This window comes from Castanea sativa, chromosome 11 (assembly GCF_040712315.1).
Source record: "Castanea sativa cultivar Marrone di Chiusa Pesio chromosome 11, ASM4071231v1".
NCBI lineage: Eukaryota > Viridiplantae > Streptophyta > Magnoliopsida > Fagales > Fagaceae > Castanea > Castanea sativa.
Window position 1 is genome coordinate 62,115,459 of NC_134023.1, and position 15,658 is coordinate 62,131,116.

General features: G+C 31.4%; 1 protein-coding gene across 1 annotated transcript; it reads left to right on the forward strand.

The window, feature by feature from the left end:
* Positions 1-243: 243 nt before the first annotated feature.
* On the forward strand, positions 244-5,980 carry LOC142618050 (protein trichome birefringence-like 38). The gene is made up of 5 exons (XM_075791025.1): positions 244-683; positions 3,787-3,958; positions 4,396-4,571; positions 4,679-4,837; positions 5,622-5,980. Exons 1-5 carry the CDS (start codon positions 385-387, stop codon positions 5,911-5,913), a joined length of 1,098 nt encoding a protein of 365 aa, XP_075647140.1. The 5' UTR covers positions 244-384; the 3' UTR covers positions 5,914-5,980.
* The last annotated feature ends 9,678 nt before the right edge of the window (positions 5,981-15,658 follow it).

Below are 15,658 nucleotides of genomic sequence, written 5' to 3' on the forward strand. Positions count from 1 at the left end.
AAAAAAGACACGTAGAAAGACAGTAATTGGTGGAATAGAAAATAAAGCATCTATAAGAGAAAAGAGGAATTTTACAAGAAGGATAAACATGAAGAGATAAAATCCAACTGGTAATTTTATACAAAAATGTTATTGATTTCCAATCCATAAGAAGTAAATCATATCATAAATAAAAAATCATAATTTGAGTAAATCCAGGAATCTATATATACACACAGGATTTACTCTTATCTGGGAATTTTTCAAATAAGTTATTAATAGGCTGCCTATTTTTATGTATGGTTTCAAGCTCTCAACCAGGTGGATTTACTCTCTTTCTCTGAGTGTATATATAGATTCTAATCTCTGTCTGTCTTTAACTCTGTACCTCAGACAAAACTAAACATGGGTTTTGTAACTCAGAGATTATGTCCCATCCTTTTGACCTTCTTGGTGATTTTCTCATGTCTCTGTGTAGCAAACTCACAACAATATCATAACAACCATGTGAAGTCGAGGAAACAATTACAAGAAAAAGCTTGTAATGTTTATGAAGGGACTTGGGTGTTTGACAATTCATACCCTCTATATGACTCTTCAGCTTGCCCTCATATCCGCAGGGAATTTGATTGCCAAAAGTATGGTCGACCTGATAGTCTCTACCTCAAATATAGATGGCAGCCCAAGGAATGTGACATACCCAGGTACTATACTGCTTCTCTCTGTGCAGTGTGTGTTTTAGCCTTTTAGGTTGCTTTAAATTTTCTCAGCTTATTTGTCAATGGCTTATTGGAGTAGTGACATTACGTGTCTTCCATGGAGAAAATGAGTTCAAATCCGGGCTTTTAATTAATTAATAATGGGTTATGGGGAAAAGGAATTTAGGATTTTAAGGAAAAAGCTTGTGCTGTATTAACTTTAAAAAATTACTCTGTGCCCTATTAGGCATGTGATTGCATGCAGGGTCAATTTGGTATATGTGTTTAAAAATTAAAAATTGTTGTTTGAAAATATTTGTAAAAATACGTGTTGGTAAAAAAATATGTAAAAATACGTGTAATATTATTTAAAAATTAAAAATAACTGTTTGAAAATACAAACCAAACACCCCAAGTATTTATCAATCTTCCCGTTATTGGCTACTTTTAAAAATTCTTTTATTCTTTTTGTTTCCCTTAATATTGTTTATGCATAACTTTTGTGATACTTTTTCATTATATGACTGTATTTTTGTTCAATTTATTTTTCAAGTAAAAAATTTTCTAGTAATTGGCTGAGTTTTTTAATTCTTTTAATATTATTTAAAACATTGTTAATGGTGATACTTTTTCATAAATAACTGTATTTTTGTTCAATTTTTTTTAAAAGTAAAATAAATTACATCAAACCAGCACTAAATTTTGATGACTTTTAGACTGTGGACTTTCTGGCATATATTTGTACCATGTTTTTGCAGCCTCACAACACAGTTGCCTTTGTTGACCTTTAAAAATTCACTCGAATCACTTTTTTATGAGGAGATGTGTTTTTTATTCGAAAACGATTGCCTCTAGAAAACTGCCATCCTTTCATGGTTGTAGCATATCCATGAAAGGAACTCCAAGTGGATGAAATTGAAACACATGGAAAGGCATTTTGACTATTTGCTTAATTTTCCCCTCAATTCTTATTGGTTTGTGGTTGTTATATCTTCATCTTTATTAAGGTAGGATTTTTTTTAGTGGGTACTTTCCTATACTCTCTTAAATACTATTTAAATTAGTTAAAAATTATGAGATTTTAATGGTTCCAGTTAGCTGGTAAAGTCTCTGATAGTTGTATAAGAGATCTGGGATTCAATTCCCACCTATACCAAAAACTGATTGGTATCTTGGTCGGATAATAAAGAGTAATTATTAAAAGCGGACGCTATAGGTTGAAACTCTCTCAAATTTTTTTTTGAGTTTTTAAATTACTAATTTTACATGTCTAATCCTATAATTTAAGTCTTAGAAAAAGATAAATTTGAGAGTATTTTGAGTATTTAAATTGAAGATCCTAAACAGAGAAACCATTTAAATAGTATTATAGATATATATAATCACTAACATTTTTGGTAAAATTGACATATAAGACAATAGGAAGGAACAAAAAAGCAATCAAGCAATCTATGGCCGACAGATGACTTCTATCCTGTTCAGTTTCAAATATAGAATGCGATCCTCAAATATTTCTATCATCCAATGAGGAAAATCCTAAAATACTCCTATAAATACTCCTAACATGTACTAAATATTAATTAATTAATAAATTAAAAAGACGACTAATAAGGACCAGAAAAAAAAAATAAAGTGAAGAAATAAAATAAAAAGTCCTTAAAATACTGTAGAATTTGAATCTATGAAATTATTTTGAACAAACTTTTACACAATGAAGACATTATTACTTTGTAAATCTTCTATTTTATATAAAAACCAGATGAAAGGACACACATGGCTAATTAACCTTGAAAATATTTATCAGTGCTTGTAGAAAAAATTAATTAGCTTTCCTAACATCTAAGACATCATCATCATCATCATCTTATTCTTCTTCTTCTCCTTCTCTGTTTTTGTTTTTACCTAGGCTTTGTAAAACAAACATCCTAAGAGCAACCACATTAGTTCGTACAAAATTTTTGTCTATTTTGCAAGAAAAAACCTACTTTTTCTATTTTACACATCCACTTTTACAAAACACTCACATCAATTTATCTATTCTACACATTTATTCAATAAAATATTCATTCTTTTTACATTTTTTATTATTTCCTTCTCTCTCCTCCTCTCTGGAACCCTCTCATAGGCCCAACATAAACCCAGCCACCCAGCCACCACCATCAAACCCACCCATCAACCCACCCAGCTAGCCACCACCATCAACCGCCCACAATCATCAACCACCATCACCCCATAGAAAATCCAAACAGAAATTCCAATCCCCACAAAAAATCCAAACAGTAAATCCAAACCCCACAGAAAATCGAGACCCCTAAACCCATCATCAACAACTCTCATCGTCTCGATCCTTGACGGCACTAGAGTTCGAGACCTTGGCCCCACACAAAAACCCCATGGCACCGGAGGAGGCGCTGGAGCTGTCCAGGTAGTAACGAGCTTCGCCCTCCATGTTCGATCAATTCTACGTCACCGTCTCCATTTCCAAACGGATTGTTGAATCGGAGAGGTTGATTCTCGTTCCCAACTCACTCGCCGCCCAAACTCGCCGATCAGGCTCAGTCTGTGGCACGCGAGATCTCCGTCAAGCTATCATCGTCTTCGTCTTCGAAGCCTGAGATTTTGAAAAAGACAGAGAAGCTAATCGGCTTTGCAGAGTTAAGATGAGAGAAAAAGAGAGTTGTGTTGAAATGAGAAAGAGAGAGTTGAGATGAGAGTCCGACATAGGAGAGAATAAATTATTAAAATTGTGAATACACGAGCTACAGTGACCGTGCAAATATGCACGGTCACTGTAGCATTTGTATATTTATGCACAACTTTACACAACTTTACACCCACTAATGTGGGTGTCTTTTTGGCCAAAATGTGTAAAATGAAGGAGTTTTTGTATTATAAAAGAGTATCCACCAATTGATGTGGATGCTCTAAGCGCATAATTTAAGTTTGTCTCATAAATTCTAATTTAGTTTTGTCTCATAAATTCTTTGGGAAAAAAACAGTCTAATTAGTTTCTTACTTTTCATTGTTGTTTTTTTTTTTTTGGGATTTATGGTTGTTGTTAAGTGTTACTAATAATAGAACCATGTTTCCTATTGGGAAAACATTGCAGATTTGACGGTCGAGATTTTTTACAGAGATTAAAGGGGAAGAACATTATGTTTGTAGGGGACTCCATTAATATCAACCAGAGGGAATCACTAGTATGTTTGCTTCATGCTGCTGTGCCTGATTCCAAAATCATAGTGGAGAGCAATCCCCTGTATTCTAATACAACATTCGAGGTAAATGAACTAGCTAGAACAAGTAATTTTCATTAGCTTCTCTTTTTCTCATGAAGTTAATAATTAGGTTTCATATATTATTTGATTGTTGGTATCACCAAAGGTTAAGACTTGCATGGTAAAAATGTTACAACTAGCATGCTAATAATGTTTCAATAAAAAGGTTGTAATCAATACATAAAACTCCTACTTCTACGAAACCTAAGAGTGAGAGGTATGATTGGTAGGTTGTCTTATCCCTCGTTTTTTTAAAGAAATTGACTAGTAATGTTTCAATCAAATATACAAAAATGTTATTGATTTCCAATCCATAAGAAGTAAGAAATGATCAGAAATTTTAAGTTAGGTACTTGAATGCTTTATTGTATATAATAACTTGAAAGTTTTCCATTGATTTTGAGCAATTCAATGCCTAAGCATTGGACTGAACTGTACAGGACTATGGAGTTTCAATTCTACTATTTTTAACTCACTACTTAGTGGACATCGAAGAAGAACAAATTGGTCGAGTGTTAAAGCTCGATTCTCTGAAAAATGGCAACATATGGAAAGATATGGATGTTCTGGTTTTCAACAATTGGCTTTGGTGGTCCCGTAGAGGTCCTACACAACCGTATGAGCTTTATAAAATCATGCATTTTTGTATCAATTTTATGAGAAAAACAAGAAGCAGAATGTGAGTTTGAAATAAGCTTGTGATTGCCTTATTATTGATTGTAGATGGGATTATATTGAAGATAGTGGCAAGGTTCTCAAGGACATGGATCGTATGGTTGCTTTCCGCAAGGCTTTGACAACTTGGGCCAAGTGGGTTGATACAGATGTGGATCCAAGCAAAACTAAAGTTTTTTTTAAAGGAATTACTCCCCAACATTACAAGTAAGTTACGTCCCTCTCTTTAAAGGACAAAGTTTAGTTATAAACTAGTTTGTAGATAATTGCTACAAACTTTTACTAATAAGTTAACGCGGTTACATATTTTGAAAATCTAATTATTTGATTGTATGTTCTTTCTGTTCTTAACATGCATGTCAAATGTCATTCAAATTATATATTATTTACTATTCAACCATATACTTATTTTTTAGGTATATTTAAGACTACAAAAACTTAAAATTTAAATATTTATTGATGACATAGCTTTTAATCTTTGATCTTCTTTAAATTTTGCAAATAGAGGATATAATATGAAAATCCAATCCAATAGTGGATTTGTCAAAATCTACATCTAATAAAAAAAAAAAGGCCTGAAAGTTTAGGTAAGTTCTATTTTGGTCCTTTAATCTAAAAGTTGTGATTTGGTTCATAAAATTTCAAAACACGAACAATTTCATCTCCATGTTCATAGGATCAGTTTGATATTGGTTCTTGAAATATGTTGTTCGTTCAATTTTGGTCTCTTGGTTTTCTTGATTTGGTCCCTCAAAAATGGGGTGTTTCAGTATCCTGTTAGTCACATAAATAAAAATATAAACAGAGTGACCAGATTATTCTATTTTCATAATTTTAAGAACTAAATAAAAATATTTTATATTTGAAGGGTCAAAAATTGGACCTACACCAAACTTTAAGGGCGAAAAGTATGATTAATCCAATTTTGAAATCTAACATTGCATTAGCAAGTCATAGTTTGGTGACTGTTTGTTTCTTGTGTAAAAATTAGTGGCACTGCTTGGAATGAGCCAGGAGTAACAAACTGCGCAAAGGAGACAACACCCATAAGCGGGTCAACTTACCCAGATGGTTTGCCAAGAGCAGAATATGTAGTGAAGGACGTCTTAACTACCATAGAGAAACCTGTTCAGTTGTTTGACATAACCACTCTCTCACAACTAAGAAAAGATGCACATCCTAGCTCTTATAATGGATTCAGAGGCATGGATTGCACCCATTGGTGTGTTGCAGGGCTTCCAGACACCTGGAATCAACTTCTGTATGTAGCTCTCACCAATTGAAAGATTGTTGGATCTACAAAAACAATGAAAAAAAGTGTAGCCATGTAAGCTGAAAAGTCAAGTATTCTTCAATAAAAGGATATATATGTTGTTGGATCACATAGAAACATGTCTACATGGTATCATTGTTAATTTGAAAAGAAAATCACAAAGCTAAATGGCAAGGTACCTATTGACATGATTCATGAACGCAATTATCTTTGCATGGTTTACACCTAATCTTAAATACATAACTTTTTAGAGTAATTTATAACCTTTAGAAAACAATTATCTTTTAAAAATCAACTATTTATGTATCAGAAAATAACTTCTACGGGTTATGATCCACTGCATCTCATCTTATTTTAATAAAACAAAAAATAATCATTTGACCTTGATCACACGTACACGTGCCATATGTGCTGCATGACACATTCATAGTGCTAATACTAATAGCTATAAGTATTAGAAAGGAAACCATTAATCTTACGAAATTGGATCTTCTCCCTTAATCTTATGATAAGGAAAGGATTAATGCTAATCTATTATGCCCTTATACCTGGTATAGTAGACACGACAACAGGTGGTTTTTTGAAGCCGTAAAAGGTTGATGAAAATGTGGTAGTTTTACAATATAAAAGTAGAATTGAGAGCATTTGCAATGAGCTGAACTAATGAGCATTTGCAATAAGCATTTCCAATTGTTGGAATACAACAGCTTTGCTAAATAAGTTCACTAAAATTTGTTATTTCCTTCACCAACGGCTCACTCTTTCTACAGTTAAAAAAAAAAAAAAAAAAAGGAATAGATGAAGAATATTTAAATGAAAATATAACAACAACAAAAAAGAGTAGTTTATGAGTTTCTAGCCAAACTTTTGTTAAAAATCTGTTGAGTTCTTTGCCATCCTTGCACGCATGTGCCGTAGGCTAGAGACTTATTTTATTTTTGACAAAGTTTAGATACAAAATTAGTTGTAATTTTAGGCTACAACCTTACTCAATAAAATAAGAATTACCACATATTTTGAAAATCTAACCGTTCATATTATTTATACTTTTAATATACGTCAAATTTTGTGTTAATCAGATATTATTTATTATGTAATTTATAAGTTTATATTTTATGCATAATTTTAAACTACAAAGACTTACAATTTAAACAATTTATTGATGACATAGCTATTGATATTTAATTTTTTTAGAAATTTTGCAAACATAGAGGATGTAAGAAAAAGATGTAATTCAATAGTGAATATATCAAAATTTACCTCCAATAAAAAAAATATTTAATAAAGTTGTAGCCCAAAACTATAACTAATTTTGTTGTTAAACTTTTTCTTTTTTTTTACTGCATTTTTTTTTTGGTGGTGTTTCCATCTTTTACGCATTTACTGCTTCATCACAAGCCATATGTGACCAACCAAAAAGATTTACGTTTAAATGAAGAAATGTAAATAATATATCTTATATAACTTTTCTTGCTTCCAATCTTTCCATAGTCAAATTGTTACAGCCATTATCAACTAATACACTCTATATAGTGGAACCAAAGTACAAATTTAATAGGCTATCCCAAAATGTCTTCTTTTCTCACTAATCATGCTCTCTTCACCCTCCATTTTCTAATCTTATCAACCTTTTTCAGAAGTATTTATGGTGTTTTAAAGAATTCCACATGCCCCTTGTGGAGAAGAGGAGCCACCTCCACTTCTATTTGCATGACACCCTTCCTTGCAAAAGCCCAACTGCTGTGAGAATTGCTAGATTACCAAATAGTACCTTTAAGAACACCAAGGGCCCAAGCTCACAACAAAGCTTGTTGGAAGAGCCGAAGGGATTTATGTCATGGCTGCCAAAAATGGGAGTAGCATTAGCATTGTTGGGAGGGCAAGTAGTGAGAGAAATGCCAATTGTTGGAGGTACTAGAAAGCTTTAGCCTTCAACTTTGGCTTTCTCCATAGTTCATATTGAATACAAAATTATCAACTTTGATATATTATTATATTCTTAAATATTATTGAACATTAAAAAAAAATTATATAGTTCATTATAGATAAATACAAAAATATCCCATACAAAAACATTACTCATCAAAATTATGGCTGGCAATCTTTCAAGAAATAAAGATAGCAATTCAATATATTATCATATAGCAATAAAACAAAATGAACAACAAAATCTTAATTAACAAAGAATATGCATAAAACTTATTAAAAATCTTAAAAAAATCATATTACAAAATAAAAAATACCTACCTACATATATATATATATATATATATATATATATATATATATATATATATATATATATGAGTTTTTGTGTTGAGTTAAGAAAGATGTAAAAAAATTGAAATTATGTTGGGAAATAGGTTGTAGTGATGAGAGTTAGTTATCATCCATTAGATTGATTATAAATTTTTTGGACAAATAAGAAGACCAATTGTTACTTGTTATCCTTTGGACTAACTATAAATCTTAAGAATAATTGAAAGAGACCGGTAAAGTTTTGGACAGTTATAGAGGCCAACTAGAAATCTTAGAAATAATTGGGGGGGCCGGTTCTAATTTTTTCGGGAGCTATATATATATATATATATATATATATATATATATATATATATATATATATATATATATATAATTTTAACTTATGACGTCCACTTTAGATGATAGTTCTTTATTATCAGATTAAAACATCAATCAGTTTTTAGGGTAGGTGGAGATTGAACCTCAAATTTCTTTTTCAACCGTTAAAAATTTTACTAATTGAGTTAATTAGAACCCACAACTATATTCTATTACTAGTATAACTGGAGGAGAAAATAAAATTTTTGGGGGGAGAAATGTAGCTCTGCCCCTGGACTCAACTACAGGACTTTGGTACACGAGCATGCTAATTCAGACAAAAGGCTGACCAAAGCCTCTCAGCTAGTGCTTGGACCGTTTAATACTTAGTACTCAAAGGTCCAGCCCAAGTTTAACTTTTACAGATTCGAAGGGCCCAATGGGGAAGATGCCTTTTAAAAAATTCAACTATTTTATTTTTTTAAACCCACTTTACTGTTTCTCAAAAGACAAAGACCGCATGCCCAATCTGCTTCAGAAAATCAGAAAAAATATTGGTACCAGACTAGACCAGACCAGCCCAGCCCATAAATAAGTAAACCAATTTCCTCACAAACACAATCAGCCGAAGTGCGCGCGATATAGCCACTAGCCAGCCCAGGGGTGCAGGGGTTCAAATTAACCCCTGACTTGGCCGAAATATAAAAAATTATGGGATGTTTGGTGGAATAGTCTAAGATGAGATTTTTGTAGCTTTTTAAAATTTGTGTGGGTGAAAAAATGTGTGAAAATATGTGTAAAATGTAAAAATGTGTGTAAAGTTTTTAATTTTTAATTTTTTTAACTCCCTTAAAAAAGATTTTTGATCACCCTAATTCTAAACTTTGTTCAATCACAGCTGAAATAAACTTGAATATTATCATCTTAATGCTACTTTTACAATATTATTTTCATAACAATTTTACAATAAAGGTTAAGTGGTAAGTTGTAATTGGTTTTTATTTAGACCAACAATTGACATAACTTTTTTACATATCTTTAACAACTTACTACCTAGATTTTTTTGGTGAAAGTGTTGTGTTAATAGCTCTACTCATAAAATTGCTCATTCATTAAAAATAAACTTTCTATCTGGATTCTAGCTTAATTTACCTTTAATGGTAGCTAGAATGAATTTATTTTTTCTTCTTCATCAACAAAAAGTTCACTACTTTTAGCACCAAAATTAAAAAAAAAAAAAACAAAAAATTACACCACCTATACAACCAACCAATATGTATTTACATATGTGATTTTTTCCTCATTCTCTCTATCTCTCTTCTCCATTCTATATTTTCTTTCTATCTAATCAAGTAGTTTGACAAGTGCTCAACAGATTTCCCAGTCCAAAATTTTTTTTAATGCTCGCTGCAAAAAATTATATCTGTTACTATGTTCTTCTTAGTTTCACATTTACTCTCAGTCCTAGTCCTAGGTATGTTACTATTCTTCTTTATTATATATTTTGGTTTAATTGATATAAAACATAAATATAATAAATTATTATTAATTTGATAAAATATATGATTAGTTATTTAATTATATTTATTTATGCATTCAATTGTAGTTGTTTTAGCAATCTTTAAACTATTAATAATTGTTTTATGCTATTGTACAATATAATTGTATTGTATACTAAATTGTATTTAGAATACTATTTTTAGATTACTGTATATAGTATGAAAATTGTATATACAAAAAAAAAAAATCATTTTATTTTTTATTCCCCACAACAAATCTAGCTCTGATACTAGTGACCCCTTTAAAGAAATTTTGAAGTGGCCACTAAACCAAACACAAGCACAAACACCAAACTCTAAGAGAGGCTGAAGTTGGACTAAATTTCAAAACCCTCACCACTCACCAAACCACCATGAAAAAATGGGGTAGGAAAAAGATGAAGAGGTCTAGTTAGCACTATCATATGCATTGCACAAACTGCTGCCATCCCTGCAAAAGAAACTTGAAAATAGTTGTTTTGATGTCCTCACACAATAACCATGTGCATAGTAATTTTATGAAGGGAAATCCATCTTTTTGTTAGTTTTGTGGTTCAATCTATCTACACTAAGGGTCCGTCCGTTTGGGTGGAAAATAAGGAGGATGGAAAATAGAGGAAGGAAAATAGGGTGGAAAATACTGTTTTCCACTGTTCGTTTAGGGAAGGAAAATAGGAAGGAGAGAAAACCGGGGAGAAAGTTTTCTCTCCTAGCCCACATTTTTTCCTTCCAAATCGGAAGGAAAATCTGGAGAGAAAAGTGTTATGGTAGCACTTTTACAAAAATACCCTCTTCTCATCTATTTTTTTCAATGTTCTCTTCTCTCTCTCTCTCTCTCTCTCTCTCTCTTTTCATCGTGACCTGAAACATTCTCGTCTTTTTCTTTTTTCTCCAACGTGACCTGATCTTCAACATTCTTTTTTTCTTTTCTTTTTTTCAACGTTACCTGAACGTTCTCTTCTCTCTCTCTCTCTCTCTCTCTCTCTCTTTTTCAACATGACCTAATCTAATTTTTACATTATAATAATAAAAATATAAATATAAATTTATATATATGATGTAATAAATTTTATATTATATAATGAGTACAAATAAATCTATTTCTTATATATTATGTAACAAGAGTATAATAGTCAATTTATATAAATTACATTTTCCATTCTTCTCATTTTCTCTCCAACCAAACAAAAGAGTTTTCCAGTCTCCCACTTTTCCACCCCTCCAACCGAACACACAAGAGGGAAAACTAAATATTTTCCATCCTCCCACTTTTCCACTCCTCCAACTAAACACACCCTAAGTGAAAAGGAGGCTCATAAGTCTGAGCTTCCTTTTTACTTAGGGTTAGATAAAGCAAACTGCAAGTTTGAGCTGCATTGTCCATGAACATTGGAGATTTGAGATGTCGGACCTGAAGTACCATCGCCGACATTGACTATCATGGCGAACCTTGTGTTACTTGTACCGACTAATTTATTTTGTAGTGTTTATCCCTCTATTATCAATATAGGTTAGGGTTAATTATACTCTACTTTACGTGTTAATATGGAGTTAATTTCTAGATTTAGCTTAATTTAGGATTGTTAATTTAGGGGTTAATATCTGGCTTTAGCTTAATTTAGGGTAAATTACACTTGAGCTTTGATACAATTTTAGTCTAATTAGGACTTTGTTTACCAGTTTGTTAAATGAGGAGCTATAGCTCATTAAAAAAATAAAATAAAACTAAAACTAAAAACGTGAGCAGTGAACTAATTCCAGCCTTCCAAGCTTGGAGTGCCATCTCCACCCTACTTTTCTTGTGCTGGATAGTAGTGGAAACTCTTTTCTTTTTAACTTTTTTTTTGTTGGTTTTCGGCTGCTTCTATATGGATGGAAAATCAAAATAGAAGACACTTTGGGTCCGTTTGGATAGAACTTATTGCTGAAAACTGAAAACACTGTAGCAAAATAATTTTTAAATGTGTAAATAGTGCTGCGGGACCCACTTTTAATTAAAAATTGCTAAAAAAGTATATGCACAGTACGTGCACAGTGCGCGCACTGCGCGCTTGTCCCTCACAGCAGCGAGTAAAAAAAAAAAAAAAAAAAAAAGGGGGCAAAACGTGGACGCAGCAATAAGCTGCATCCAAACGCCCTCTTTGAGTAGTATTTTTAACTAGGAAGCACCTGCACAGATACAAGTGCATGTGTAGTGCAGCGGTACGTCAATTTTTGAAAAAGTAAAACACGGGTGCAGCATGATATATTTATTAATTAATTATTAAATATATATGTATTTATATATTTTATATATATTTAAATTATATATATTTAATGTTAGTAATTAATAATAAAAAATTATTACTCATTGCTATTCTTAAGCCAATTGATATAAATTAATGAATATAATATCATTTAATGAAGGTAATATAGTGCTTTAAAAAAAATATCATAACAATAAAGTGATTAGATTGGTTATTTTAAAAATCAAGTTAGGGTATTTTTTGTAAATAAACAAACGTTGTTGAGGCTAGGAAGCTTCCATGAAGCTCCCTTTTCACCTAAACCACACTCCACCACTTGCCACAAGCAATGACATCTCCACTCCAATTCTACTTTATTTTAAAATCTCATCAGTTTTCCAACTTACAATATCTCATCACTCCTATTTTTTTAAAAAGTTTTAAAGACCTAGAAGTTAAGTGCAAAACTAAAAAAGAAAGTTTCAAACGCAACCAAAACTTGAGCTTCCTCCACCACGGCTCTAAATTTTTGTTCTATTCTTCTTTTTCTTCTTTTAAAAAAAAAAAAAAAATCATTTGGTAGTATTGTAGCATATTTGATTTGAAGTTTATAATTCAAAATTTTATGGCTTTAAAAAAAAGATTTGGTGTGGAACGTGCATGGAGTCACATCCAAGTCGTAGCGCATCCCAGCTACGTCTTACTTGGGTGTGGCTACCATTTAGCAAAATAGGAGTGAGATGAATACAATAATTTTCTTGTTGGAATTTTCTCTCTAATTTGATTTTTTTTTTCTTTTTTAAATATCTAGAAAATCTTTTTCTAAAAGATGAAAACTTATTTCCCTTTTGCAAACTTAGCTTGTTCGAAAGAAATCTTTTTTTTTTTTCCTAAAAAAAATGTATAGTTTTAAAACTTCTTCCTTTCAAAAATAAGATTTTTCTTTAACAAAAAAACAACACCTTTTTCCAAACTTTCCTTTCAAAAATAAAATAGAACTAACATTTCAAAACTTGTGCATGCATTGCAATTTAAAACTTTTCCTTGGAATAGCATTGTTGATAATTTGTGCCTATGGTTCAATCTCCATTGAACTCATAGGCACCCATCAAGCTTACATAGCCTCTTTCTTTGCTTTGGCACTAACATATTTTTAATGTCATCTCTTATGCATGGTAAAAATTAGAAAATTGTGGATGACAACAAGATGCTATCCTTCCAACTCCCTCTCTTTATTTTTTGTGCTTTACTTGTATGTTGTAGTTAGTAATCATGTGCTATCTATCTAGTAAATATTTTACTCACATGCTATTGTATATTATTCCTATATTCCTCTATTTTCATGCTCCTTCACATGCTATTTATGTATATATCTAACATGCTTTAATTGTAAATATTCTTTGACTTAAATAGTCACATGTTATGTTATACGTAAATAAATACTCACATGTATATGTGTGTGTGTGTCCATATATATATATATATATATATATATATATATATATATATATATATATTGTTTGCACAAACTTTTTTCAAAAATCAAAATGCCAAGTATCTATTTTGTTCACTTAAAAGATAAAAGTTTGAATTAAATTAAAATAGGGTACTATCCTTTGGATAGGCGTTGTGGAGTGTCTAACACCTTCCCCACATGTAACTAAATTTCTGAGTCTAAGATCTTTGGTTCGAGACTTTTTGTTTACCTTAATTTGTAAACTCTTAAAATCAGTTTAATTAATTAGGTAACTTAAAATAAATTAGACGAATAGGTGACCAGTCAAACCTAATACAATACCAATAGGTAGTGGCAACTCTTAAAATAAAAGTAAGAAAAAAAGGGACTCATACGCACACACATCACCCTAGAAACACAATTACACAAAGAGTCACGTCGCTAAGAATCCAATGTGTGATAAACCAAAAGAAATAGGAAAAGTTTAGGATCACATAATTTTTCACAACTTCTTGCCACAACTATGATATGGTAGAGTGTGATTGATAAATTTAAGAAAAAATGGTGGGTCCATGTATAAGTGATAGTTAACTACTCACAATCTGCCACGTTAGAGTTGTGGCAAAAAAATTGTGGAATAATTTGTGGTCCTAGAACTACTCAAAGAAATAGGGAAAAGCCCTAAACTAGCTTTTCTTTTTTCATTTTTTGGGGCATCCACACTAATCATTGAAAAGTATTTTGGTTTGATTAGGTGTTGTTAGCCACCTTAAACGCCGAATTTTTTTTTTTTTTTAAACATTATTAGGGAAATGTTTTATGTTGAAGCAATCATGACCTCAAGGTGAATTTGGTAGAGTGGATTTTAGGAATGATGGAAAAAAAAAGGGAGAAAAAAATGAAAAGGGAAAACATTTTGGAGGTTGTTTAGTTAGGAGGGAGAGGGGAAAATAATGATGTGGCCTGGGTGTTTTCTCGTTGAGCCCACTCAGAAGTTTTCTCCCCAAGAAGGGGAGAAAAGAGAAAACTCAATGGAAAAAATTGATGGTTGAATGACAAAAAGCCCATGTGCAAGTTGCACATGGGCTTCAAAATGTTGCTTCTTTTTTTTTAGCCTTCTGTTTTACTAGGTGTTTGCCTCTTCTATTCTTTTATCTCATTTTTGTTATAAATTTTTTAATACTTTCCTAAGACGTTGCTTTTTTTTTTTTTTTTTTTTTTTTCTTTTTCTGGGTTGTCATGTGGTCCTTTGCTTTTTTTTTTTTGTTACGTTAGATTTTTTTTTTCAGGATATGATTTTTATTTTTTAATAAATTTGGGTGATTGCTTTTTTCTTTTTTTGGGCTGTTTGTCACTATTTTGTTTTAATTGGACATCATTTTTTAGTAATGGTATATGAGTAAATTTATATAAACTCACTTTTTTTATTCCTCCACTTTTTCACTCCCAACCAATCAAAAATGAAGGAAATTAAAATCTTTTCTATATTCCCACTTTTCTATCCTCTCACTCTTTTCTATTCTTCTACTTTTCCACCCCTCCAGCTAAACAGACTCTTAGATTGAATGGAATTTCTTTTTGTTGGTACGGCATTATGTTGAGATTTAATTCTTACTTCTTTCGTTGTTTTCCTAGGGTTAGGATGAGGCCAAAGAATTAAAAGGGGAAGGAAGAAACATATTGGTTTTCTAAAAATGGTACAGACTCATTTTGTGTGTAATTAGTGATTTTTCTTGTGATGAGTGGAAACATAATCATTCTCCCTTCAAAATTACTACAACTTTCCGAAATCTTTTAAAAGCCATAAAAAAGGCAACAAAAGAAATGGTTTCTTCAAGATGCATCAACCTGCAGGCTGGCTATTATTTTTTAAAAGTTCGTGTAACTTAAATAATGGTAAGAAAATCAACTGTCCTTTGCCTAGTCTATAAATGATACAAGTGTAATGTGTTACTACTAAAAAAAGACATAGAACAG